Source organism: Bufo bufo, chromosome 2, assembly GCF_905171765.1.
Source record: "Bufo bufo chromosome 2, aBufBuf1.1, whole genome shotgun sequence".
Lineage (NCBI taxonomy): Eukaryota > Metazoa > Chordata > Amphibia > Anura > Bufonidae > Bufo > Bufo bufo.
In genome coordinates, this window is record NC_053390.1 from 842,081,161 (window position 1) to 842,108,468 (window position 27,308).

General features: G+C 47.9%; 1 protein-coding gene across 1 annotated transcript in view; it reads left to right on the forward strand.

Moving 5' to 3' along the window:
• Positions 1 to 25,947, forward strand: part of LOC120991118 (gastrula zinc finger protein XlCGF66.1-like) — a 38,049-nt gene extending 12,102 nt beyond the window's left edge. Inside the window, exons 3-5 of the mRNA XM_040420007.1 lie at positions 25,440 to 25,571; positions 25,655 to 25,778; positions 25,892 to 25,947. Of these exons, the coding sequence (XP_040275941.1) occupies positions 25,440 to 25,571; positions 25,655 to 25,778; positions 25,892 to 25,947 (312 nt within the window). The remainder of the gene's footprint in view (positions 1 to 25,439; positions 25,572 to 25,654; positions 25,779 to 25,891) is intronic.
• The last annotated feature ends 1,361 nt before the right edge of the window (positions 25,948 to 27,308 follow it).

Here is a 27,308-nt window from a genome sequence, read left to right on the forward strand (position 1 = left end):
GTAGACAGAGATGAGGAGGAGATGTAGGAGGTGCAGCACTGTGGAGAGTACAGGTAGGATGGTAGACAGAGATGAGGAGGAGATGTAGGAGGTGCAGCACTGTGGAGAGTACAGGTAGGATGGTAGACAGAGATGAGGAGGAGATGTAGGGGGTGCAGCACTGGAGAACACGCGTGTTTAGGGGTCGGGGGAGTGACTGGCCCAGGGCAGAGACGTCGGGGGAGTGACTGGCCCAGGGCAGAGACGTCGGGGGAGTGACTGGCCCAGGGCAGAGACGTCGGGGGAGTGACTGGCCCAGGGCAGAGACGTCGGGGGAGTGACTGGCCCAGGGCAGAGACGTCGGGGGAGTGACTGGCCCAGGGCAGAGACGTCGGGGGAGTGACTGGCCCAGGGCAGAGACGTCGGGGGAGTGACTGGCCCAGGGCAGAGACGTCGGGGGAGTGACTGGCCCAGGGCAGAGACGTCGGGGGAGTGACTGGCCCAGGGCAGAGACGTCGGGGGAGTGACTGGCCCAGGGCAGAGACGTCGGGGGAGTGACTGGCCCAGGGCAGAGACGTCGGGGGAGTGACTGGCCCAGGGCAGAGACGTCGGGGGAGTGACTGGCCCAGGGCAGAGACGTCGGGGGAGTGACTGGCCCAGGGCAGAGACGTCGGGGGAGTGACTGGCCCAGGGCAGAGACGTCGGGGGAGTGACTGGCCCAGGGCAGAGACGTCGGGGGAGTGACTGGCCCAGGGCAGAGACGTCGGGGGAGTGACTGGCCCAGGGCAGAGACGTCGGGGGAGTGACTGGCCCAGGGCAGAGACGTCGGGGGAGTGACTGGCCCAGGGCAGAGACGTCGGGGGAGTGACTGGCCCAGGGCAGAGACGTCGGGGGAGTGACTGGCCCAGGGCAGAGACGTCGGGGGAGTGACTGGCCCAGGGCAGAGACGTCGGGGGAGTGACTGGCCCAGGGCAGAGACGTCGGGGGAGTGACTGGCCCAGGGCAGAGACGTCGGGGGAGTGACTGGCCCAGGGCAGAGACGTCGGATTGGAGAGGGGGGAAGTCTGGGGAGGATACCAATTTGTAATGAGTTGCAGTAATCCATACGAGAATGGATCAGGGTAGCAATGAGAATTTTTGGTGTTTCCACAGTAAGAAAGGGGTAGATTCTAGAGCTGTTCCTAAGGTGCAGGTGGCATGAGCGGGCAAGATTTCTATCTGTTCAGATCCGTAACATGAAGTTCTAAGCATCCTCCAGAGTCCTGTGAAATGGTTCACACCTTCTAAGTGATGGACAATGTCAGGGTCAGCCCCCAATATGCACCGCGTTCCAGATTATTATGCAAATTATATTTTTCTGATTTTCCTAAGTGGTCGATGCAGATGACAGTCATCAAATTTTATAGAATAAACCTCCCAATGATGACTGGATTATTTTTCACAAATTAAAAAACTCAAAATGCAATGTTCCAAATTATTCTGCACAGCGGAGTCTCCCAACATTTTCTAGGTTGTAAGGAACTGAAAATGGTCAATTGTTGAATTTGCAGCATTAAGAGGTCATTTACTGGAATCAGAAGCCTCTTAATCGGCCAGGCTGCATGTTAACATGGGAGCCCTTCTCTGATGTCCCCTCCACAATTCTCGCATCCATTGACCTTGTGAGCTTCTGTCAGAACGGCCTCCCTGAGCTGCTTCCCAGCCACATAGATCATTTGCTTGAGGGGACTTCAGAGGTTCTCCATAGGGCTGAGGTCAGGGGAAGATGGTGGCCACACCGTGAGTTTCTCTCCTTTTATCCCCAGAGCAGCCGATGACTCGGGTCTTCTGTGCAGCATGAGAGGGGGCATTGCCAGCATCCAGATGAACTTACTAGGGAAGGGACGGTTCTTTTTGTACCATGGAAGAAAGTAATCAGTCACAAGCTCTATATACTTTGCCGAGGTCATATTCACATCTTCAGGGGTATACCAGCTCCCCCACTTCGCCCCAAACGTTATTCCGCCACCTACTTGCTGACATCGCATCCTTGTTGGAGTATGGTGGCCATCCATCTGGACCATCCAGGGTTGCCCAGAACAAGATTTCCTGTATGTCTGGCCCCACTGCAACCGTTTTTGCTCGTGAGCACTGGTTTGGGTGGTCGACTAGTAGGTTTATGCGCGACTGCAAGCCTCTGGAGGACCCTACAACTTGAGGTTGGTGGACACCAGAGGCACCAGCAGCTTCAAATACCTGGTTAGTGCTGCTCTCTTATTCCGATGAATGTCTGGCAGAAACCTTCCTCATTCTGCCTTTATCTGTACGAAACCATCTGCGCTCTGAATCAGCCACAATCTCTTCACAGTACGATGGTCGCGCTTACGTTTTCGTGAAATATCTAATGTTTTTATACTTTGTCCAAGCCACTGCACTATTTGATGCTTTTCAGCAGTAGAGATCCTTTTTCTATCCCATATTGCTTGAAACTGGTGGCCTGCTTAATTATGTGGAACGTCCTTCTTAAAGGAAATGTCACCAAAAATGTTATCTGCCAGTTTTCAAATCTGTTTTTATTTTTTGATTGTGGATTTTTAAAATTTTTATTCTTCTACGTCATTATAGGGTGTCGGCCATCTTGTTCTTAACAGCATTTACAAAGCATTAAAAAAAATTGCTTTATGGCAGCCCCATAGACACAGCGGTCAGGAGGGGACCCTCTGTGACCTGTGCAGAGGTCATTGTACACGGGAAGAATAGATAAGATTTTCAATCGCCTACTGTGAATGAAGGATCCGGTCTTATTTATACACAGAGGTGGTATCACTACAGGCAGGATTAGAATGAGTGTGTAACGGTATCACCCGTTGGCGACGTCCCTCTCCCGTGGTCAGCGTGGCGCTGTAGAGCAGCTCCAGAGACTTCCAAGCCGAGTGGCGATTCCCAGTAGCTGTGCAGCTCTTACAGGAGCTAGTAGTGATATAGCTGTTCTCTACAACACCAGAAGGGGCTGCGATTCCCAGTAGCTGTGCAGCTCTTACAGGAGCTAGTAGTGATATAGCTGTTCTCTACAACACCAGAAGGGGCTGCGATTCCCAGTAGATGTGCAGCTCTTACAGGAGCTAGTAGTGATATAGCTGTTCTCTACAACACCAGACGGGGCTGTGATTCCCAGTAGCTGTGCAGCTCTTACAGGAGCTAGTAGTGATATAGCTGTTCCCTACAACACCAGAAGGGGCTGCGATTCCCAGTAGCTGTGCAGCTCTTACAGGAGCTAGTAGTGATATAGCTGTTCTCTACAACACCAGACGGGGCTGTGATTCCCAGTAGCTGTGCAGCTCTTACAGGAGCTAGTAGTGATATAGCTGTTCTCTACAACAGTGGTCCCCAACCTTTTTTGCACCAAGGACCGGTTTCATGCGAGACAATTTTTCCAGGGACCCGGTGGAAGGGGGGTGGGGGTTCTGGGGCGGGGCTTAGGGGGTGGGCGGGGCTGACTGATTCACGCGCATAACAAAACACAAGGTGCATATAAAATATATAACACTATATAATGACTATATAAATTGACTATGGTCTCTGCTGCACTGGTCTCTGCTGCACTGTACCGTATTTTTCGCCCTATAAGATGCACCTAGTTTTAGAGGAGAACAATAAGAAGAAAAAAAAAATCATTACACCTCAGGTCAGACCAGCAATCAGACCCCCAATGTTAATCAGACCTCAGATCAGACCCCCAATGGCTCAGATGAACCCCCAAACCTTTAGCCATCTATCAGCCCCCAATGTCAGCCATAACCCCCCCCCAATGTCAGCCATAACCCCCCCCCAATGTCAGCCATAACCCCCCCCCAATGTCAGCCATAACCCCCCCCAATGTCAGCCATAAACCCCCCCCCCCAATGTCAGCCATAAACCCCCCCCCCCAATGTCAGCCATAAACCCCCCCCCCAATGTCAGCCATAAACCCCCCCCCCCCCAATGTCAGCCATAAACCCCCCCCCCAATGTCAGCTATAAACCCCCCCCCCCAATGTCAGCCATAAACCCCCCCCCCAATGTCAGCCATAACCCCCCCCCAATGTCAGCCATAAACCCCCCCCCCCCCCCAATGTCAGCCATAACCCCCCCCCAATGTCAGCCATAAACCCCCCCCCCCAATGTCAGCCATAAACCCCCCCCCCCAATGTCAGCCATAAACCCCCCCCCCCAATGTCAGCCATAAACCCCCCCCCCCCCCAATGTCAGCCATAAACCCCCCCCCCCCCAATGTCAGCCATAAGCCCCCCCCAATGTCAGCCATAAGCCCCCCATTAGCCCCTCATGTCAGCCATAAGCCCCCCATTAGCCCCTCATGTCAGCCATAAGCCCCCCATTAGCCCCTCATGTCAGCCCCATGTCCCTCATGTCAGCCCCATGTCCCCCAGGTCAGCCATCAGCCCCTAGTGCAAATAAAATAAAATGAAAAAAACACTTACCTCTCCTGCTCCTGGTCACCATTGCGATCCTCTTCATTCTGCTGTCGGCTGGCTGTGTATAGCGGCGCACAGTGATGTCACAGAGCGACCTCACGCTGTGCGCAGCCATGCACAGCCGATAGCCGAGCCGAGGACCAGGAAGTGGTGAGTACAGATCCTTCACCGCTCCCTGGTCCTTCTGTACTAATGAAGCGCTTCCATAATGGAAGCGCTTCATTAGTACAGAGTTAAAGACTGCCCTGATAGCCGCGGCCCGGCAAACAATCTTCCAGGGCCTGGGCCGCGGCCCGGCGGTTGGGGACCGCTGCTCTACAACACCAGAAGGGGCTGCGATGCCCAGTAGCTCTGCAGCTCTTACAGGAGCTAGTAGTGATATAGCTGTTCCCTACAACACCAGAAGGGGCTGCGATTCCCAGTAGCTGTGCAGCTCTTACAGGAGCTTGTAGTGATATAGCTGTTCCCTACAACACCAGAAGGGGCTGCGATTCCCAGTAGCTGTGCAGCTCTTACAGGAGCTAGTAGTGATATAGCTGTTCCCTACAACACCAGAAGGGGCTGTGATTCCCAGTAGCTGTGCAGCTCTTACAGGAGCTAGTAGTGATATAGCTGTTCCCTACAACACCAGACGGGGCTGTGATTCCCAGTAGCTGTGCAGCTCTTACAGGAGCTAGTAGTGATATAGCTGTTCCCTACAACACCAGACGGGGCTGCGATTCCCAGTAGCTGTGCAGCTCTTACAGGAGCTAGTAGTGATATAGCTGTTCTCTACAACACCAGACGAGGCTGCGATTAGAGGGTAAGAAGAACAGCATATATTGCTGCCACCCTTGGCCTTATATACAAGTCTCCATGGAAGGGTCCCTCCCCCGTGGACCTGATGGAGAGCTGCAATACAAACACACAGACCAATAGAAATAATCCCACAATCCGGGACAGTCCTACACAATGTCTCCCCTCTGACTGGGAGATAATCAGGTCAGATACTGTAGTAGGGCTGCACGATATGGGAATTTTGTACGTTTGCGATTAGGGCCCTAAAAATTGCGATAACGATATGCGATGGGATATTTTAAGGAAATTATGCTAGAGGTCTATTTGCTTGGATTTTCCCATATGAGCCGCTGACGCGGCTGGGTATGACATAGTTATGGGGGATCTGTGGAGGACGCTGTTATGTGGGGGATCTGTGGATGACGCTGTGTTGTGGGGGATCTGTGGAGGACGCTGTTATGTGGGGGATCTGTGGATGACGCTGTGTTGTGGGGGATCTGTGGAGGACGCTGTGTTGTGGGGGATCTGTGGAGGACGCTGTTATGTGGGGGATCTGTGGAGGACGCTGTGTTGTGGGGGATCTGTGGAGGACGCTGTTATGTGGGGGATCTGTGGAGGACGCTGTTATGTGGGGGATCTGTGGAGGACGCTGTTATGTGGGGGATCTGTGGAGGACGCTGTTATGTGGGGGATGTGTGCTATGACACATAGGGCCATGAGGGGGGCCAGCATAAGACTCACATAGAGCATCTTATGCTGGTTCCCCTAATGGCCCTATGTGACCCCTCATGTGTCCTAAACTGCGCACATAACTGGCTTTGTGTGTAAAGTATTTTACTACTGTCTGAAAAATGCTCTCTCCTATTGATAACATGGCCGCCTCTGTACTCACTTTCACTATGAATGCACTGCAGCCGGCCGTCCGGCCGGCGCGTGATTAACGTCACTGTCACGCTCCTCCCACTTAGTCACGCTCCTGCTTCCTGAATTAAGTGACGTCAGTCACGCGCCGGCCGGCTCGCTCGCTGCCGCTCATTCATCGTGAAAGTGAGTACAGAGGCTGGCTATTTTATCAATTGGAGAGAGTCCATTTTATCAATAGGGGCCCCTTCATATATAATCGCGGGATTTTCGTGTCGGCCAAATCGCCATATCGCATTTGGCGATTATCGCGATTCGATTATTTTTTCGATATATCGTGCCGCCCTACACTGTAGTAACCTAATCATCTCCAGACAGTAAACCACACTGTGTATAAAGACCCCCATACAGGACATACAATGTCTCCCCCCTGACTGGGAGATAATCAGGTTAGACACTGTAGTATAAATCACAGAAAAAATGCACCAAACGGACATGCCACTGACTATTCTGGCTAGTCATAAATACAGATATTAAAAGCTGAGACTTTCGCCAATATATTCCTGTCAGGAAAATATCGGAGCCCATCATTGCACCACGTCACGGTCACTCAGCATGGCAGAGGGTCCTACCACTACGCTACCTATGGTGTGAACACGGTCTGAAGGCGATGTAATCCAGCTCGCAGCCAGGCTTCCACACAACCGCCTAGCAGGACAACTAGTGCAATGTGAACAAAGCCAAGACTGCGAGCCACACCCATATCAGACCGTGTGATGGAGGCTACCAGGTGCAAAAGAGTGTTTGAATGCCAGGTAACGGCACATACACTACATATAGAACAAGACAAAAACACAGAAATATAGTGGCAATACTGGAGGAGCGGCTCAACCCCTAACACTGTAGCGTGTTTTACATTGGGGGAGCAGCCCCACCGCATGTGGACCGCAGCAAACGACTATCCCCAGCAAAAAATGCATACGTGGAGGATGTCGGCGCGGTCCACATGCACCACAAGAGCATCCTACACAAAACGGAGCATTGTGCGGATGTAAATACAATCATATAAATCACAGAAAAAATGCACCAAACGGATATGCCACTGACTATACTGGCTAGTCATAAATACAATGTAAAACACGCTACAGTGTTAGGGGTTGAGCCGCTCCTCCAGTATTGCCACTATATTTCTGTGTTTTTGTCTTGTTCTATATGTAGTGCATGTGCCGTTACCTGGCATTCAAACACTCTTTTGCACCTGGTGACCTCCATCACATGGTCTGATATGGGTGTGGCTCGCAGTCTTGGCTTTGTTCACATTGCACTAGTTGTCCTGCTAGGCGGTTGTGTGGAAGCCTGGCTGCGAGCTGGATTACATCGCCTTCAGACCGTGTTCACACCATAGGTAGCGTAGTGGTAGGACCCTTTGCCATGCTGAGTGACCGTGACGTGGTGCAATGATGGGCTCCGATATTTTCCTGACAGGAATATATTGGCGAAAGTCTCAGCTTTTAATATCTGCATTTATGACCAGCTAGTTTAGTCAGTGGCATATCCGTTTGGTGCATTTTTTCTGTGATTTATATGATTGTATTTACATCCGCACAATGCTCCGTTTTGTGTAGGATGCTCTTGTGGTGCATGTGGACCGCGCCGACATCCTCCACGTATGCATTTTTTGCTGGGGATAGTCGTTTGCTGCGGTCCACATGCGGTGGGGCTGCTCCCCCAATGTAAAACACGCTACAGTGTTAGGGGTTGAGCCGCTCCTCCAGTATTGCCACTATATTTCTGTGTTTTTGTCTAGACACTGTAGTAACCTAATCATCTCCAGACAGTAAAACCACATTGTGCATAAAGACCCCCGTACAGGACGTACAATGTCTCCCCCCTGACTGGGAGATAATCAGGTTAGACACTGTAGTAACCTAATCATCTCCAGACAGTAAAACCACATTGTGTATAAAGACTCCCAGTCAGGACGTACAATGTCTCCCCCTCTGCCTGTGAGATAATCAGGTTAGAACTGTAGTAACCTAATCATCTCCAGACAGTAAAACCACATTGTGTATAAAGACCCCCATACAGGACGTACAATGTCTCCCCCTCTGCCTGTGAGATAATCAGGTTAGAACTGTAGTAACCTAATCATCTCTAGACAGTAAAACCACATTGTGTATAAAGACTCCCAGTCAGGACGTACAATGTCTCCCCCTCTGCCTGTGAGATAATCAGGTTAGAACTGTAGTAACCTAATCATCTCCAGACAGTAAAACCACACTGTGTATAAAGACCCCCATACAGGACGTACAATGTCTCCCCCTCTGCCTGTGAGATAATCAGGTTAGAACTGTAGTAACCTAATCATCTCCAGACAGTAAAACCACATTGTGTATAAAGACTCCCAGTCAGGACGTACAATGTCTTCCCCCTGACTGGGAGATAATCAGGTTAGAACTGTAGTAACCTAATCATCTCCAGACAGTAAAACCACATTGTGTATAAAGACCCCCATACAGGACGTACAATGTCTTCCCCCTGACTGGGAGATAATCAGGTTAGAACTGTAGTAACCTAATCATCTCCAGACAGTAAAACCACATTGTGTATAAAGACCCCCATACAGGACGTACAATGTCTCCCCCCTGACTGGGAGATAATCAGGTTAGACATTGTAATAACCTAATCATCTCCAGACAGTAAAACCACATTGTGTATAAAGACCCCCATACAGGACGTACAATGTCTTCCCCCTGACTGGGAGATAATCAGGTTAGAACTGTAGTAACCTAATCATCTCCAGACAGTAAAACCACATTGTGTATAAAGACCCCCATACAGGACGTACAATGTCTTCCCCCTGACTGGGAGATAATCAGGTTAGACACTGTAATAACCTAATCATCTCCAGACAGTAAAACCACATTGTGTATAAAGACTCCCAGTCAGGACGTACAATGTCTTCCCCCTGACTGGGAGATAATCAGGTTAGAACTGTAGTAACCTAATCATCTCCAGACAGTAAAACCACATTGTGTATAAAGACCCCCATACAGGACGTACAATGTCTTCCCCCTGACTGGGAGATAATCAGGTTAGACACTGTAGTAACCTAATCATCTCCAGACAGTAAAACCACACTGTGTATAAAGACCCCCATACAGGACGTACAATGTCTCCCCCAGACTGAGAGATAATGAGGTTAGACACTGTAATAACCTAATCATCTCCAGACAGTAAAACCACATTGTGTATAAAGACCCCCACAGTGCTCCAGACTAAAAAAAAATACATAGTCGCCATTGGCTCCTGAACTGAAATTTTTAGTCGCCAAATCGAAACCGAATCAAAATTTTGGTATCGTGACAACGCTACGCCGATCAGATCGGCGTAGGGTTGTTTTGAAACCAAAATTTTGATTCGCTTTCGTCACCATAAAAAAGTATTGCGATACTCAATACCGCGCCAAAAAAAGCTGCGTGCATTTTGCATTTTATGAAACATTCGGCCCATAATAGAACAGTCCTATGCTATTTTTTTGGAGTGACAAGGTAACTAAAAAATGGCGAATGCTCACCGCATAGGAGAAATTTATTAATAATTTAATAGTTTGGACATTTCGGACGCAGCGCTATGTAATATGTTTATTTATTGTTTATATATTTTATATGTAAAATTGGGAAAGGGGGGGATTTAAACTTAATATTTTAGGGTACTTTCACACTAGCGTTTTTCTTTTCCGGCATAGAGTTCCGTCACAGGGGCTCTATACCGGAAAAGAACTGATCGGGCATATCCCCATGCATTCTGAATGGAGAGCGATCCGTTCAGGATGCATCAGGACGTCTTCAGTTCAGTCATTTTGACTGATCAGGCAAAAGAGAAAACCGCAGCATGCTACGGTTTTATCTCCGGCGAAAAAAACTGAAGATTTGCCTGAATGCCGGATCTGGCATTTTTCCCCATAGGAATGTATTCGTGCCGGATCCGGCATTCAAAACACCGGAATGCACCCGCACTGAATCCGGACCCATTCACTTCTATGGGGCTGTGCACATGAGCGGTGATTTTCACACATCACTTGTGCGTTGCGTGAAAATCGCAGCATGCTCTATGTTGTGCGTTTTTCACACAACGCAGGCCCTATAGAAGTTAATGGGGCTGCATGAAAATCGCAAGCGAGTGCGGATGCGGTGCGATTTTCACGCACGGTTCCTAGGATGAAAGTCTATTCACTGTATTATTTTCCCTTATAACAACATGGCTCTAAGGGAAAATAATAGCATTCTGAATACAGACTGCATAGTAGAAGGTCAGTATAATAAACATTGGTGGCGCAGTGCGCCCCCCCCCAACACTCCAGTATAATAAACATTGGGGTTAATACAGGGTAAGGTTTGCAGAGGTTCAGGGATTGCAGGGGTTAATAGCTATTGCAGGGGTTTATTACAGGGGTAAATGCGTTGGTGGTATAGGGATTGGTGGTGTAGGGGTAATGCAGGGGTTAATTTGGGTTAATTCATTGGTGGTATAGGGTAGGGTTACTCAGCCATCCAGGGGTTAATTGCTCGTCCTCCAGGGGTTAATGCTGGAGCGCAGTTCCGCCAGACTATTTAAATCCAGCGGCGCTCGCTCCTGAACGGCCCGCGCTGCAGGCATGTATGCCGCGGACCTCCCCAGCCAGCGTACGCACAAGGACTGGGGAGCCTCCCCGGCCCTGTCGGAGGTGCTATCAAAAGGCGGAGGATCTCTACTGATCCTGTCGTTTGAAGTGTCCAGTCACCTAGGGGAAATCAGCTGGAGGAGGGGGCACCTGTGATTGGGGGGTATGTATACACTCCCAAACAATCCTGGGGGCATATTAACCCTTAAAGGGGTTATCCCATCATAATGGTCACTGTTAAATCTGTTAATGATTTGACAGTGATCATTTTTGTAAATTTACTTGATTAACAAATTCCCACCGTTTAGGATAAAATTCCTCCCGACTTACCTCATTGTTGTGATTCGGTCTCCCCTGGTTACGGCCACCGCTCTTCTCCAGAATCCCGGTGGCCGCGCTTGCGCAGAAGACTCCTTTTCTCCCGGCCGGGCCGCTTGCTGTCCTGAACGCGCAACTTCTTCCCAGCCAAAGTAGTACAGAGCTGCGCACGCGCACACTGGCTCTGTACTAAACCGACCAGAAATAAGTCACCATGGCGCATGCACGGCGGCGTTCGCAGTCCAGCGCAGGCCCGGCCGGGAGAAGACTTCAATCAAGATGAAGCCAGAATCCAGGAAGTGAACGCCGCGCTGGCAGCAGGTAAGTATAAAAGGGCGAAGTGGGAATACCCCTTTAAGGACCCTGCCATTTTTTGCAAATCTGACATGCGTCACTTTATGTAGTGATAACTTTAAAACGCTTTTACTTATCCAGGCCGTTCTGAGATTGTTTTCTCGTCACGTATTGTACTTCATGACACTGGTAAAATTATTTTTATTTGTAAAATTCCAAATTTACCAAAAATTTTGAAAAATTACCAAATTTTCTAATTTCTATTTCTCTAGTTTTAGAATAGTAATTTCTCCAACAATGGTTATTACTTTACATTCCCCATATGTCTAATTCATGTTTGGATCATTTTGTGAATACCATTTTTTATTTTTTGGGGACGTTACAAGGTTTAGAAGCAAATCTTTTACATTTTTCAGAAAATTTCTAAAACCCACTTTTTAAGGACCAGTTCAGGTCTGAAGTCACTTTGCGAGGCTTACATAATAGAAACCACCCAAAAATGACCCCATTTTACAAACTACACCCCTCAGGGTATTCCAAACTGATTTTACAAACTTTGTTAACCCTTTAAGTGTTCCACAAGAATTAATGGAAAATAGAGATAATTTCCAAATTTCACTTTTTAGGCAGATTTTCCATTTGAATAATTTTTTTCCAGTAACAAAGCAAGGGTTAACAGCCAAACCAAACTCAATATTAATAGCCCTGATTCTGTAGTTTACAGAAACACCCCATATGTGGTTGTAAACTACTGTACGGGCACACGGCAGGGTGTAGAGGGAAAGGAATGCCATACGGTTTTTGGAAGGCAGGTTTTGCTGGACTGGTTTTTTGACACCATGTCCCATTTGAAGCCCCCCTGATGCACCCCTAGAGTAGAAACTCCAAAAAAAAGACCCAATTTTGGAAACTACGGGATAAGGTGGCAGTTTTGTTTTTTACTATTTTAGGGTACATATGCTTTTTGGTTGCTCTATATTAGACTTTTTGTGAGGCAAGGTAACAAGAAATAGCTGTTTTGGCACAGTTTTTATTTTTTGTTATTTACAACATTCATCTGACAGGTTAGATCATGTGGTATTTTTATAGAGCAGGTTGTCACGGACGCCGCGACAATACCAAATATGACAACTTTTTTGGTTGTTTCAGTTTTACATAACAAAGCATTTTTGAAAAAAAAATATTTTGTCTCCACATTCTGAAAGCCATAGGTTTATTTTTATTTTTTTGGGTGACTGTCTTGTGTAGGGGCTCATTTTTTTTTCGGGATGAGATGACTGTTTGGTACTATTATTGAGTGCATCTGACTTTTTGATCGCTTGCTATTACACTTTTTGTGATGTAAGGCGACAAAAAATGGCTTTTTTAACATCGTTTTTATTTTTAAAAAAATTTACGGTGTTCACCTGAGGGATTAGGTCATGTGATATTTTTATAGAGCAGGTTCTTACGGACGCGGCGATGCCTAATATGTATACTTTTTTTTTATTTACTTAAGTTTTACACAATAACAACATTTTTAAAACCAAAAAAACTGTTTTAGTGTCTCCATATTCTGAGCGATTAGGGCTCATTTTTTGCGGGATGAGGTGACGGTTAGATTGGTATTTTGGCGGGCATACACATTTTTGATTGCTTGGTGTTGAACTTTTTAGTGATGTAGGGTGACAAAAAAATTGTTCATTTTAGCTTTTTTTTTTTTTTTGGTGTACATCTGAGGGGTAAGGTCATGTGATATGTTTATAGAGCCAGTCGATACGGACGCAGCGATACCTAATATGTCTACTTTTTTTTTTTTTTTTTCACTTTCTTTTTTTGTCCCACTTTGGGGCTTCAACTTTTGGGGGTCTGATCCCCTTTACGATGCATGACAATACTTCTGTATTGGAATGCATTGGCTGTATGTGTAATACAGTGTGTATTACTCATAGAGCTTCCGGCCTGTGAGATCTAGGGGGCTGGATCTCACAGGCTCGTCACCGGAAGGCATCACGCTGCCTTCCATGCCATCGGGTCCCCGTCACAGCAGCACGGGGACCTGATGGCAGCTCCGATCCCCGCCCGACATCGCACATCAAGGGTTAATGCGCTGGCATCAGTGATTTCACTGATGCCGGCACATGCAGCTGGGGTCCGGCTATCAGTGACTGCCGGACCCCTGCCATGGTTCGGGTGGGCACAGCTCCTGCACCCGCCCAATCACCATGAAGTACATGTACGTCACGGGTCTCTATATATACTTATAAGCCTGTACCCCTACTGGCCATTCAGGCCCAGTCTATATGTAAATTATAGTGGAGACATATAGATTTATATCTACCCCTTCCCTCTACAATCCCCCTGTTGTCGAGTACACTACAATAAAGTTAGAGGGAAGGGTTGGGATATATTTCCCTTATCCACCCCACTCACTGTTGGCAACAGTTCAGAAGGACTGAAGTATAAATCTGGCCCTTGGGTACTTGGACGTTGCCCATCGCGACCGACACCTCCGACCTGCCCTTAAATGTAACCAAACGTCTCCATCCACAGAATACACAGTCTTCTCTCTGGATCTTGGTCTGGAACTTTCTTGGTTCCTTTCATTTCTGTGGGCTGTCAGTGTCGATCTTCCCAATGTCGTCTATTTCTGACTCTGGAATGGCTTCACCCTTCTCAGTCTCTGGGCTGATCCACGTAGCATAGGCGCGACTTTCATCTGTGAGTGTCAATCTTCAGGTATCGGCCGCTCCCACTGTCGTCTTTTATAGGTCTGACTCTGGAATGGCTTCACCCTCCTCAGTCTCTAGGCTGATCCACGTAGCATAGGCACGACTTTCATCTGTGAGTCTCAATCTTCAGGTATCGGCCGCTCCCACTGTCGTCTTTTATGGCTCTGACTCTGGAATGGCTTCACCCTCCTCAGTCTCTAGGCTGATCCACGTAGCATAGGCGCGACTTTCATCTGTGAGTGTCAATCTTCAGGTATCGGCCGCTCCCACTGTCGTCTTTTATGGGTCTGACTCTGGAATGGCTTCACCCTCCTCAGTCTCTAGGCTGATCCACGTAGCATAGGCACGACTTTCATCTGTGAGTCTCAATCTTCAGGTATCGGCCGCTCCCACTGTCGTCTTTTATGGCTCTGACTCTGGAATGGCTTCACCCTCCTCAGTCTCTAGGCTGATCCACGTAGCATAGGCGCGACTTTCATCTGTGAGTGTCAATCTTCAGGTATCGGCCGCTCCCACTGTCGTCTTTTATGGGTCTGACTCTGGAATGGCTTCACCCTCCTCAGTCTCTAGGCTGATCCACGTAGCATAGGCGCGACTTTCATCTGTGAGTGTCAATCTTCAGGTATCGGCCGCTCCCACTGTCGTCTTTTATGGCTCTGACTCTGGAATGGCTTCACCCTCCTCAGTCTCTAGGCTGATCCACGTAGCATAGGCGCGACTTTCATCTGTGAGTGTCAATCTTCAGGTATCGGCCGCTCCCACTGTCGTCTTTTATGGGTCTGACTCTGGAATGGCTTCACCCTCCTCAGTCTCTAGGCTGATCCACGTAGCATAGGCGCGACTTTCATCTGTGAGTCTCAATCTTCAGGTATTGGCCGCTCCCACTGTCGTCTTTTATAGGTCTGACTCTGGAATGGCTTCACCCTCCTCAGTCTCTAGGCTGATCCACGTAGCATAGGCGCGACTTTCATCTGTGAGTCTCATTCTTCAGGTATCGGCCGCTCCCACTGTCGTCTTTTATGGGTCTGACTCTGGAATGGCTTCACCCTCCTCAGTCTCTAGGCTGAACCACGTAGCATAGGCACGACTTTCATCTGTGAGTGTCAATCTTCAGGTATCGGCCGCTCCCACTGTCGTCTTTTATGGGTCTGACTCTGGAATGGCTTCACCCTCCTCAGTCTCTAGGCTGATCCACGTAGCATAGGCGCGACTTTCATCTGTGAGTGTCAATCTTCAGGTATCGGCCGCTCCCACTGTCGTCTTTTATGGCTCTGACTCTGGAATGGCTTCACCCTCCTCAGTCTCTAGGCTGATCCACGTAGCATAGGCGCGACTTTCATCTGTGAGTCTCAATCTTCAGGTATCGGCCGCTCCCACTGTCGTCTTTTATGGGTCTGACTCTGGAATGGCTTCACCCTCCTCAGTCTCTAGGCTGAACCACGTAGCATAGGCACGACTTTCATCTGTGAGTGTCAATCTTCAGGTATCGGCCGCTCCCACTGTCGTCTTTTATGGGTCTGACTCTGGAATGGCTTCACCCTCCTCAGTCTCTAGGCTGATCCACGTAGCATAGGCGCGACTTTCATCTGTGAGTGTCAATCTTCAGGTATCGGCCGCTCCCACTGTCGTCTTTTATGGCTCTGACTCTGGAATGGCTTCACCCTCCTCAGTCTCTAGGCTGATCCACGTAGCATAGGCGCGACTTTCATCTGTGAGTGTCAATCTTCAGGTATCGGCCGCTCCCACTGTCGTCTTTTATGGGTCTGACTCTGGAATGGCTTCACCCTCCTCAGTCTCTAGGCTGATCCACGTAGCATAGGCGCGACTTTCATCTGTGAGTCTCAATCTTCAGGTATCGGCCGCTCCCACTGTCGTCTTTTATAGGTCTGACTCTGGAATGGCTTCACCCTCCTCAGTCTCTAGGCTGATCCACGTAGCATAGGCGCGACTTTCATCTGTGAGTCTCATTCTTCAGGTATCGGCCGCTCCCACTGTCGTCTTTTATGGGTCTGACTCTGGAATGGCTTCACCCTCCTCAGTCTCTAGGCTGAACCACGTAGCATAGGCACGACTTTCATCTGTGAGTGTCAATCTTCAGGTATCGGCCGCTCCCACTGTCGTCTTTTATGGGTCTGACTCTGGAATGGCTTCACCCTTCTCAGTCTCTGGGCTGATCCACGTAGCATAGGCGCGACTTTCATCTGTGAGTGTCAATCTTCAGGTATCGGCCGCTCCCACTGTCGTCTTTTATAGGTCTGACTCTGGAATGGCTTCACCCTTCTAGTCTCTGGCAACCGTGGACTGGCCTCCTTTCAGCAAAGGCACAACTTTTTTTTCCGACATTCAGTCCAACCCTTACAAATGTCACCATTCTTAGGGTTAAGGTAGAAAATAACTAGTAGAGGAGGGGGCCTGTCTGTAGGGTATCTACTCTTTCCCCATTCACACAAAAAACAGATCCTCATCCCTCCCCCACCAAACACCACCAAACCAATATGACAGTGGTATAATCAATACAAATACGACATTATGGGGTTTCGGGACCATTTTGAAATCCTGTCCTGAACACCCATAACAATACATATAAGTCTTAAAGAGGACCTTTCACTAGAATAAAACATCTAAACTAAGTATACAGACATGGAGAGCGGCGCCCAGGGATCCCCCTGCACTTACTGTTATCCCCGGGCGCCGCTCCGTTCTCCCGTTATAGCCTCCGGTATCTTCATAGTTAGGCTCCACCCAGGAGAACCTGACGCCGTCTCTTTCTCCTATACTGTAGTGCTGGCCAATCGCAGCACTCAGCTCATAGCCTGAGAGAAAAAAAAAACCTCACAGGCTATGAGCTGAGCGCTGCGATTGGCCAGCGCTACAGTCTGGGAGAAGGAGACGCCGGCAGGTTTCCCTGGGTGGAGCCTAACTATGAACATACCGGAGGCTATAACGGGAGAACGGAGCGGCGCCCGGGGATAACAGTAAGTGCAGGGAGATCCCCGGGCGCCGCTCTACATGTCTGTATAGTTAGTTTAGATGTTTAATTCTAGTGAAAGGTCCTCTTTAAGGTTTCCCGGCTTCTTAGAAGTTAGACCCTGAACCTTCTCCTTCGCTGTCTCTCATGGCCTTGAGGTACCTGGCCTCCTTCTCCGGTTAGCTTTGTGAAGTTCTGTCTGCTTCTGGTGTAACTGGTCAGCAAGTCCCTTGACTCTCCGGTCACAGTCCCAAATAGATGGTGATCACCAGAAGAACTGTCACCGGGTGTATCAAGTGGTTGTAGAGCCTTTGCACTGTAGCCAAATAGACTTTCCCACCATGAAACCTTGAGTCCTTTTCTAAGGAATGGGAGATCCCTGTTATCCTGTAATGCTCCTGCTGGATTGTGGCTTGGTTCTCCGTCTCTTGAAGACCTCTGAGAAGTTCTTGTTTGCGGAAATCTAACAAGAGTTGCAGGAGCTGGCCGCCAAAACAGAGTGGGATCCTCTGGAGCCTCATGAGGGTGTCAGGGCGGCTATCAGGTCTCTTCTCTGGTGTCATCTGGATTTTTCCTTCTGCTCTATTATACCCATTCCTAAGACGAAAAAATACCATCCGCTCCTGGGGAAGTTCTCCCCTCATGGTGCCCAAAAGTAGAGAAAGGCATTGGGCTGAACTTCATCTCACAGGACCCCTTGTTATCCTCACTGGTGTGTAAACACCCAACTAACAGAGGCTCGCATCCTCTGCTTACACATCCCTCTGCACCCAATAGGTTAGGATATCCGAGGGGAGCTGTGGATGAAGCACCATCTTGATGGCACTGTATCCTTGTCTTACTCGTGTGTACTGGTTTCCCCCTGTCATCCTGTCTTGTGGAGGCCAGCAGAATCCATGGCATAAGTCATGCCTCGACTCTTCAGGACTCCACAACACAAACACAGGCCACGCTCTGCCGTCAATCACTCTGCGTCCAATCCCAATCAGAGCTGTGTTGGCTGATCTTACTAGAATTAAGTGCCCCAATCCACAGTATAACACAGCCCTAGCGAAAACAGTGTTGCCCGTATCAATCTGAGACCTTGGTTGCGCAGCGTAACATCCACTAAACCGTGTCCCGATGCCGCCCGTCCGCAAACACCTTCCTCAGTCCACAGTATAACACAGTTCTACTCAAAGGGGACACGAGAATAAATCAAAAACCGCAGCGACTGGACTCACAGCGGGGAATGCCAACTACAAACATCAGCAGGGCGAAACACATTCGTACACTAGGACTACCACCATCAACATCAAGAAAAACATACAAATAACAAAAACGCACATCAGGGACATACACGGGGAACAAACGGTATAACAAATAGTACAGGGGTGTCAAATATTTCCTAGCCTAGATTGGCCATTCTGACCCCTCAGCGCCTGGTGGGGCGTATGGTGCTGAGAGGTAACCCCTTTATGGCCGAGCTGACTAGCTCCCACTGTATGGTTTGTTACCTGGCTGCTACCACTGGACACATTACAATTCCTTGCAATATGTCCTTTGTTACCACACCTGAAGGACCTAACCTGGCTTCCTGTCCAGAGTGTTTTGTTCTTACCTGCGTTGCAGTGTTTCGCTATTTGACCTAGGCCACCACATGCAAAACATCTGATGTTTGCCCTGCATGGCTTAGGTCCGTCTACACTGCCGTCGTGCTCCCTTCTCCTGAACTGTTCCATCCTCAGGGATGCACTCTTCACAATATTGCTTTTGCCCAAAGTCAGGGACCAATCTGTTCTGGACAGGCTCAAATTTTGGGAGATTTGGCTTGTCAGAAACCCCCCCCCCCCCCCCATAACCCTTTTTGGAGATTCTGGCCCTGACTTTAAGGAAAAAGAAAGGGCCGGTACCATTTTGGAAACCTTTTTGATGACCTGTTGCATGCCAGTCATTAGCTTGGACCTTACAGCAACCTCAGCCTTCAATTTGGCTACCGTCACGTCAGTAGAGGCAGCCTGTTCCTTGAAGGCCTTGATCTCAGCATATTACTGAGTCAACTGAGCCTCAATCTCCTCCTTCTGCCTCTGCAGCTCTACTAACTGTGACTCTACCGTTGACCAGGACACGCAGGTGGCTAGGATAAACTGTACATTCTCTGCCAGCTGCGCCCGCAATGTCAAAACCTGGTTGGAATTACTGACCCAGCATTGGCGATGAATGGTCGGAGGAATTGTCTCTGTTGACCGAGACACCAGTGCAACACGCTTTGGCTTGCAGATGCTAACCTCAAATGTATGCAGAAGTTTGGCTAGCATCTGAAGCAGTTTGGTTGCCTTATTCAATAGCGTCCGTTTGTTAACACATAGCTCGTCATAACTACAAGCCTGCGCTAACAAATCTGACCAAAACATTTCTGCTGACTTGTAAGTGGTGGGGAGGATGGGGTTAAATGTCCTGTGTTTTGCTAGGTGTTTCAGTCTTGTTGAGATGCCATCTTCTCTGGTGCTGTCTTTTCCTGTCCTTGGTTCGCTGCTTGGAGGAGGTCCTCTAGTACCCGGAAGGCCTTCTCCTGCCCAGCCAGACTTCTTCTGAGCGGCTCCAACGGCCATGATGCTTTCAAAGCGACGGTATGTGACGACTTCTTCTGTGACACTCGCACGTGTTCAAGGTTCGTAAAAGGCAATGGAAAATCGTTAAATACAAAAATCCAAAGATTTAGGTTCTCTGCTGTAGATATTACCTTGTGTTTAGTTCTGATTGGAAAAAAAAGAACCCGTTACCCGTCTGAAGTATCAGGCCCTGGACGCTCAGAAACCACTGACCGCGTCTTGCCTGACCAGTTCAGAGTAAGCCGTTTTTCTTCACCAAAGCCAAACACAAAAACAGAATCTTAGCAGTGGGCCTGGCTCGCCAATGTTAAAGGAAATATGAATTATTAATATTTTGTGTGAATATCAATAATCATAAATAGGAGTGAGTCGTCTATCGATGGCTCTGCCCTATTTATATACGGACTACGTGCGCTATGTTACGGCGGCGACCACAGAAGACTATAAACTATTGTAAACAATAAAGGAATTTATTACCAAACACAAGTCTACAGTCTATAAATTCTGCTATATCTATATTTATATCAATGGTTATAAATATGTGTATATCGACACACACCGCAATACAGTAACGGCACTACGATACCCCTAAACTACGCTAACACGACTCCATCCCAATTCCACGCCACACACGTTAAGTAGAAGCGGCACCCTCCCTCCTGACGCTATACGCTGTCCCTATGAGGTATACAGGGTTACAGGGGTTAACTGGGGGTAGTGGCACTGCCAGGGTTAATACAATGCAGGCCAGGGGTACAGGAAGGGATGGTAGGGAATATTTAATACTTCCCTCTACAGGGCCCAATATGCATATATAGATACATACACACAATGGGGCATATGTGTGTAGATATATATTTTATTAGAAAAAACCACTGGCAGCACCACCCAAAAAAAGGTAAATGGGGAAAAAAGCGGGTGCAATGTCCAAGTATGGCAACAGGAGCTTACCCACTTGTATAGAATAAATATCGGACTGCGCTCCAGATGAATCTTCAATGAAACAGTGTGTTTTTATTCACCCGTACAGTGGCATTTTGAAGAGCATTTTGCCACTGTATGGGTGAATAAAAACATACTGTTTATATATACATACACACTAGGGTTGTTGCGGGTATTGCACTTTCGATACCCAATCGATACTTTTGTCCCGGTATCGATACAATACCGGGATTTCCATTTTTTCGATACTGGGCTGCGCTTCTGCGCAGTCTAGTATCTCTGAACAGCGCGCTCATGTTCCCTCAGCAGCACAGGGGAGAAGGAAGCAGTCTCCCCGTTCATTGGTGGCAGGGGCAGCACAGGGGGAGGGGGAGACTGCTTCCTGCGCACTCCGCCACCAATGATAGGACTTTTCCTACACAGAGCGGCGCCCAGCGATGTCCCAGCACTCACTATTAGTCCTGGGCGCCCCTCCGTTCGCCTGCTGCGCCCCATTACTGTCTCCTGCTCCACATGCTGATTACTATCGGAGCGATGGGGAGGAGACATCAGCTTCTCTAGTGGGCGTTCCTTCTCCCTGGCTGTAGCACTGTCCAATCGCAGCGCAGGAAGAAGGAACGCCCACTAGTGAAGCTGATGTCTCCTCCCCATCGCTCCGATAGTAATCAGCATGTGGAGCAGGAGACAGTAATGGGGCACTGCGGGTGAACGGAGCGGCGCCCAGGACTAATAGTGAGTGCTGGGACATCGCTGGGTGCCGCTCTGTGTAGCCTAATACTTGGTCTGGAGTCTGGACCCAGGAAAAGTAGTCTAACACATAATACAGGAGGTGGGTGCCGGCAGCAGAATCGCATTGCCGGCACCCTGCCTCTGACAAGGAGCTGCGATCAGCGGCAGTTAACCCCTCAGGGGTTAACTGCCGCTGATCTGCCAGTACCCGCCTCCTGTAATTATCATTGGTGGCACAGTGCGCCCCCCCAATTAAAATCATGCGCCACAGGGTCCTCTCCCCTCCCCCTCATTGGTGGTGCAGTGGCAGCTTCTGATCGGAGCCCCAGCAGTGTAAGCCTGGGGCTCTGATCGGTTACCATGGCAGCCAGGACGCTACTGAAGCCCTGGCTGCCATGGTAACATCCCTGATGCTGTGTGCACAAAGCCCAGAGCAGCAGGGAGAGTGTGAAGTCCTAGAGCTCGATCAGGGAGAATAGGACAAGGGATGAAAAAAAAATCCCAGGTTCTAGCCCCTAAGGGGGGAGATGGTTATTAAATAAAAAGTGTAAAAATAAAGTAAAAAAAAAAAACCAAAATATGAAGTATAAATCACCCCCTTTTCCCAATTTCACATATAAAATGTATAAATAATAAACCTATTACATATTGCCACGTCAGAAAAGTCCAAACTATTGAAATATTTTAAAAAAATCTATGCGGTGAACGCCGGAACAGAAAAAATAAATAAAAACTGCGCGATTTGCCATTTTTTAAAATGCGGAATGCACTTGGCTTTTTTGGTTTATTTTTTTCGCGTGGTATCGAGTATCGCAATACTTTTTCATGGTATCGAAAATTTGGTATCGCAACAACTCTAATATACACACACCTACCAGGCACTTCCCTCTACAATCTATATAGACAGAAAAAAAGTTGGCGTCAGGAGGAGAGCACATGGACCGTCTAGTTTGCCCTAATATTATGGCTGTTTTTCTGTGCATCAATGTATATATATCCTTAGATTACATTCTTTTACAGTGGATTTTACTAGGACATTTTCATGACTTTGTTCCAAGCATCTACTGTACATTGTCACGGTCCACTACCACCAGACCATGACAGCCGTGACACACATTCAGCAAAGTGCTTCTCATCTTCTCTTGGACTAATTTTAGACTGTGCCTTGTGTTCTTCTCCGTCCTGTCCTCCCTTTCTCCTCTTCTCTCATATAACATATATAAAGGTCTCCGTCGTGTCCTCCCTCCCTTTCTCTTCTCTCATATAACATATATAAAGGTCTCCGTCGTGTCTTCCCTTTCTCTTCTTCTCTCATGTAACATATATAAAGGTCTCCGTCGTGTCCTCCCTTTCTCCTCTTCTCTCATGTAACATATATAAAGGTCTCCGTCGTGTCCTCCCTTTCTCCTCTTCTCTCCTGTAACATATATAAAGGTCTCCGTCGTGTCCTCCCTTTCTCTTCTCTCATGTAACATATATAAAGGTCTCCGTCGTGTCCTTCCTTTCTCTTCTTCTCTCATGTAACATATATAAAGGTCTCCGTCGTGTCCTCCCTTTCTCTTCTCTCATGTAACATATATAAAGGTCTCCGTCGTGTTCTCCCTTTCTCCTCTTCTCTCATGTAACATATATAAAGGTCTCCGTCGTGTCCTCCCTTTCTCTTCTTCTCTCCTGTAACATATATAAAGGTCTCCGTCGTGTCCTCCCTTTCTCTTCTTCTCTCCTGTAACATATATAAAGGTCTCCTCCTGTCCTTCCTTTCTCTTCTTCTCTCATGTAACATATATAAAGGTCTCCGTCGTGTCCTCCCTTTCTCTTCTCTCATGTAACATATATAAAGGTCTCCGTCGTGTCCTTCCTTTCTCTTCTTCTCTCATGTAACATATATAAAGGTCTCCGTCGTGTCCTCCCTTTCTCTTCTTCTCTCATGTAACATATATAAAGGTCTCCGTCGTGTCCTCCCTTTCTCTTCTTCTCTCATGTAACATATATAAAGGTCTCCGTCGTGTCCTTCCTTTCTCTTCTTCTCTCATGTAACATATATAAAGGTCTCCGTCGTGTCCTCCTTTTCTCTTCTCCCCCCATGTAACATATATAAAGGTCTCCGTCGTGTCCTCCCTTTCTCCTCTCTCATGTAACATATATAAAGGTCTCCGTCGTGTCCTCCCTTTCTCCTCTTCTCTCCTGTAACATATATAAAGGTCTCCGTCATGTCCTTCCTTTCTCCTCTCTCATGTAACATATATAAAGGTCTCCGTCGTGTCCTCCCTTTCTCCTCTCTCATGTAACATATATAAAGGTCTCCGTCGTGTCCTCCTTTTCTCTTCTTCTCTCCTGTAACATATATAAAGGTCTCCTCCTGTCCTTCCTTTCTCTTCTTCTCTCCTGTAACATATATAAAGGTCTCCGTCATGTCCTCCTTTTCTCTTCTTCTCTCATGTAACATATATAAAGGTCTCCGTCCTGTCCTCCCTTTCTCTTCTTCTCTCATGTAACATATATAAAGGTCTCCGTCCTGTCCTCCCTTTCTCCTCTCTCATGTAACATATATAAAGGTCTCCGTCGTGTCCTCCCTTTCTCTTCTTCTCTCATGTAACATATATAAAGGTCTCCGTCGTGTCCTCCTTTTCTCTTCTTCTCTCCTGTAACATATATAAAGGTCTCCTCCTGTCCTTCCTTTCTCTTCTTCTCTCCTGTAACATATATAAAGGTCTCCGTCGTGTCCTCCCTTTCTCTTCTTCTCTCATGTAACATATATAAAGGTCTCCGTCGTGTCCTTCCTTTCTCTTCTTCTCTCATGTAACATATATAAAGGTCTCCGTCGTGTCCTCCTTTTCTCTTCTCCCCCCATGTAACATATATAAAGGTCTCCGTCGTGTCCTCCCTTTCTCTTCTTCTCTCATGTAACATATATAAAGGTCTCCGTCATGTCCTCCTTTTTCTCTTCTAGACTACACAAGTGAAGTTTAAGTCTTCCCTTTTGAGGGTTGTCCACAGAGTTAGGGCTCTTTCACACCTGCGTTGTTGTCTTCCGGCATAGAGTTCCGTCGTCGGGGCTCTATGCCGGAAGAATCCTGATCAGGATTATCCTAATGCATTCTGAATGGAGAGAAATCCGTTCAGGATGCATCAGGATGTCTTCAGTTCCGGATCGGAACGTTTTTTGGCCGGAGAAAATACCGCAGCATGCTGCGCTTTTTGCTCCGGCCAAAAATCCTGAACACTTGCCGCAAGGCCGGATCCGGGATCAATGCCCATTGAAAGGCATTGATCCGGATCCGGCCTTAAGCTAAACGTCGTTTCGGCGCATTGCCGGATCCGACGTTTAGCGTCCTTGCAGCCATGGTAACCATTCAGAAAAAGCTAAAGTCCTGGTTGCCATGGTAAAGTGTAGCGGGGAGCGGGGGAGCAGTGTACTTACAGTCCGTGCGGCTCCCCGGGCGCTCCAGAGTGACGTCAGGGCGCCCCATGCGCATGGATGACGTGATCACATGGACACGTCATCCATGCGCATGGGGTGCTCTGACGTCATTCTGGAGCGCCCCGGGAGCCGCACGGACTGTAAGTATACTGCTCCCCCGCTCCCCGCTCCTACTATGGCAACCAGGACTTTAATAGCGTCCTGGGTGCCATAGTAACACTGAACGCATTTTGAAGACGGATCCGTCTTCAAATGCTTTCAGTACACTTGCGTTTTTTCCGTATCCGGCGTGTAATTCCGGCAAATGGAGTACACGCCGGATCCGGACAACGCAAGTGTGAAAGAGCCCTTGGCCTACATGCACACAAACGTTTTTTGTTTTTTTTTCCTGTTCGTTTTTTTTTGTTTTTTTGTGGATAGGATGCGGACCCATTCATTTCAATGGGTCCGGAAAAAAAATGCGGACAACAGACAGTGTGCTGTCCGCATCAGTATGTCCGTTCCATAGCTCTGCAAAAAAATATGTGTCCGTTTTGTGGACAAGGATAGGCATTGTTACAATGGATCTGCAAAAAAAATGGTATACGGATGTTTTTTTGTTTGTTTTTTTTGCAGATCCTAACCTTAACCCCAATTTGCGGACCGCAAAACACATACGGTTGTGTGCATGTAGGCTTATTCTGATTTCCATATTTGGAGAAATTAATTTCCATCCATGTCTGTCTCCATTCACAGGATTACACAGTAGTGAAGAAGACCTCAGTGGACTGTGTCCATGATTCGGGAGGATTGCCCTCTCAACCCCTCATACATGAGCAGAAGATCCTAGAACTCGCCCACAAGATCACTGAGCTGCTGACTGGAGAGGTGACACTGCTGGGAATACTGGGAGGTTCTCCAGTAACAGCGCTGGAGGGGTCTGGGTGATGATGGTGTCATTGTGTTGTCAGGTCCATGTAAGGTGTCAGGATGTCGCTGTCTATTTCTCCTTGGAGGAGTGGGAGTATATAGAAGGACACAAGGATCTGTATAAGGATGGCCTGATGGAGGACCAGCGGCCCCTCGCATCACCAGGTAATTATATAGGTTCGACCGTTACTTGAAGTGTAGACTGGCACTGGTGGATATGTGCAGTACATACAGAGGTCTGACCTATATGTTAATGCATTTATAGGTTGTCTTTCTAGTGACAGAAGCCACAGTTGTATGTGAGCCCATCTGTCAGGCTGGTATATTAGACTAGGCTGTTTTTCTATGCTCAGCACCCATGTTTATCCCATATGTAATAAGCTCTGCACGCATGATCCAAAAAATGCATTCAGTTTCATAAAAAAAAAATAGTATTGATACATACTTGAGAAAGATTCATGTCCGTCTACACACTGTAAAGAAGAAAGACGAGTGTGAGACGTGGTGGGCAAAACAAGGGATCGCCCTACATTTGCCGCCTAGGTCAGGGGTCGGCAACCTTTAGCACACCAGCTGCTGTAAACCTACAGTTCCTAGTATGCTCCATTAATTTCTATAGGAGTTGTATTTTTACAACCGCTGGAGTGACAGAGGTTGCCTACTTCTGGCCTAGGCTATAGCACATAGAAATAGTAAACCTGGGACTGAAATGGAAATATTATCTGAAATGGAAATATTATCTGTTGTAGAAATATTAATATTAGAAATCCGCTCTCCAATGTCTTTGTGTAAGGAGAGGTAAAAATCTCAACCCCAGTCAGTCAAAGGTGTTCTCATGTTAAGTTCTGCTGAGAATCTGCCCCGTCCTGCTCAGTCTGCTCACCTTTATTTACTAACAAAAGGTGTAAAAGGGGCTGGCCCAAAACAAGGGAACAGGAAGTGATGACAGACAGGAAGTGATGACAGACAGGAAGTGATGACAGACAGGAAGTGATGACAGACAGGAAGTGATGACAGACAGGAAGTGATGACAGACAGGAAGTGATGACAGACAGGAAGTGATGACAGACAGGAAGTGATGACAGACAGGAAGTGATGACAGACAGGAAGTGATGACAGACAGGAAGTGATGACAGACAGGAAGTGATGACAGACAGGAAGTGATGACAGACAGGAAGTGATGACAGACAGGAAGTGATGACAGACAGGAAGTGATGACAGACAGGAAGTGATGACAGACAGGAAGTGATGACAGACAGGAAGTGATGACAGACAGGAAGTGATGACAGACAGGAAGTGATGACAGACAGGAAGTGATGACAGACAGGAAGTGATGACAGACAGGAAGTGATGACAGACAGGAAGTGATGACAGACAGGAAGTGATGACAGACAGGAAGTGATGACAGACAGGAAGTGATGACAGACAGGAAGTGATGACAGACAGGAAGTGATGACAGACAGGAAGTGATGACAGACAGGAAGTGATGACAGACAGGAAGTGATGACAGACAGGAAGTGATGACAGACAGGAAGTGATGACAGACAGGAAGTGATGACAGACAGGAAGTGATGACAGACAGGAAGTGATGACAGACAGGAAGTGATGACAGACAGGAAGTGATGACAGACAGGAAGTGATGACAGACAGGAAGTGATGACAGACAGGAAGTGATGACAGACAGGAAGTGATGAC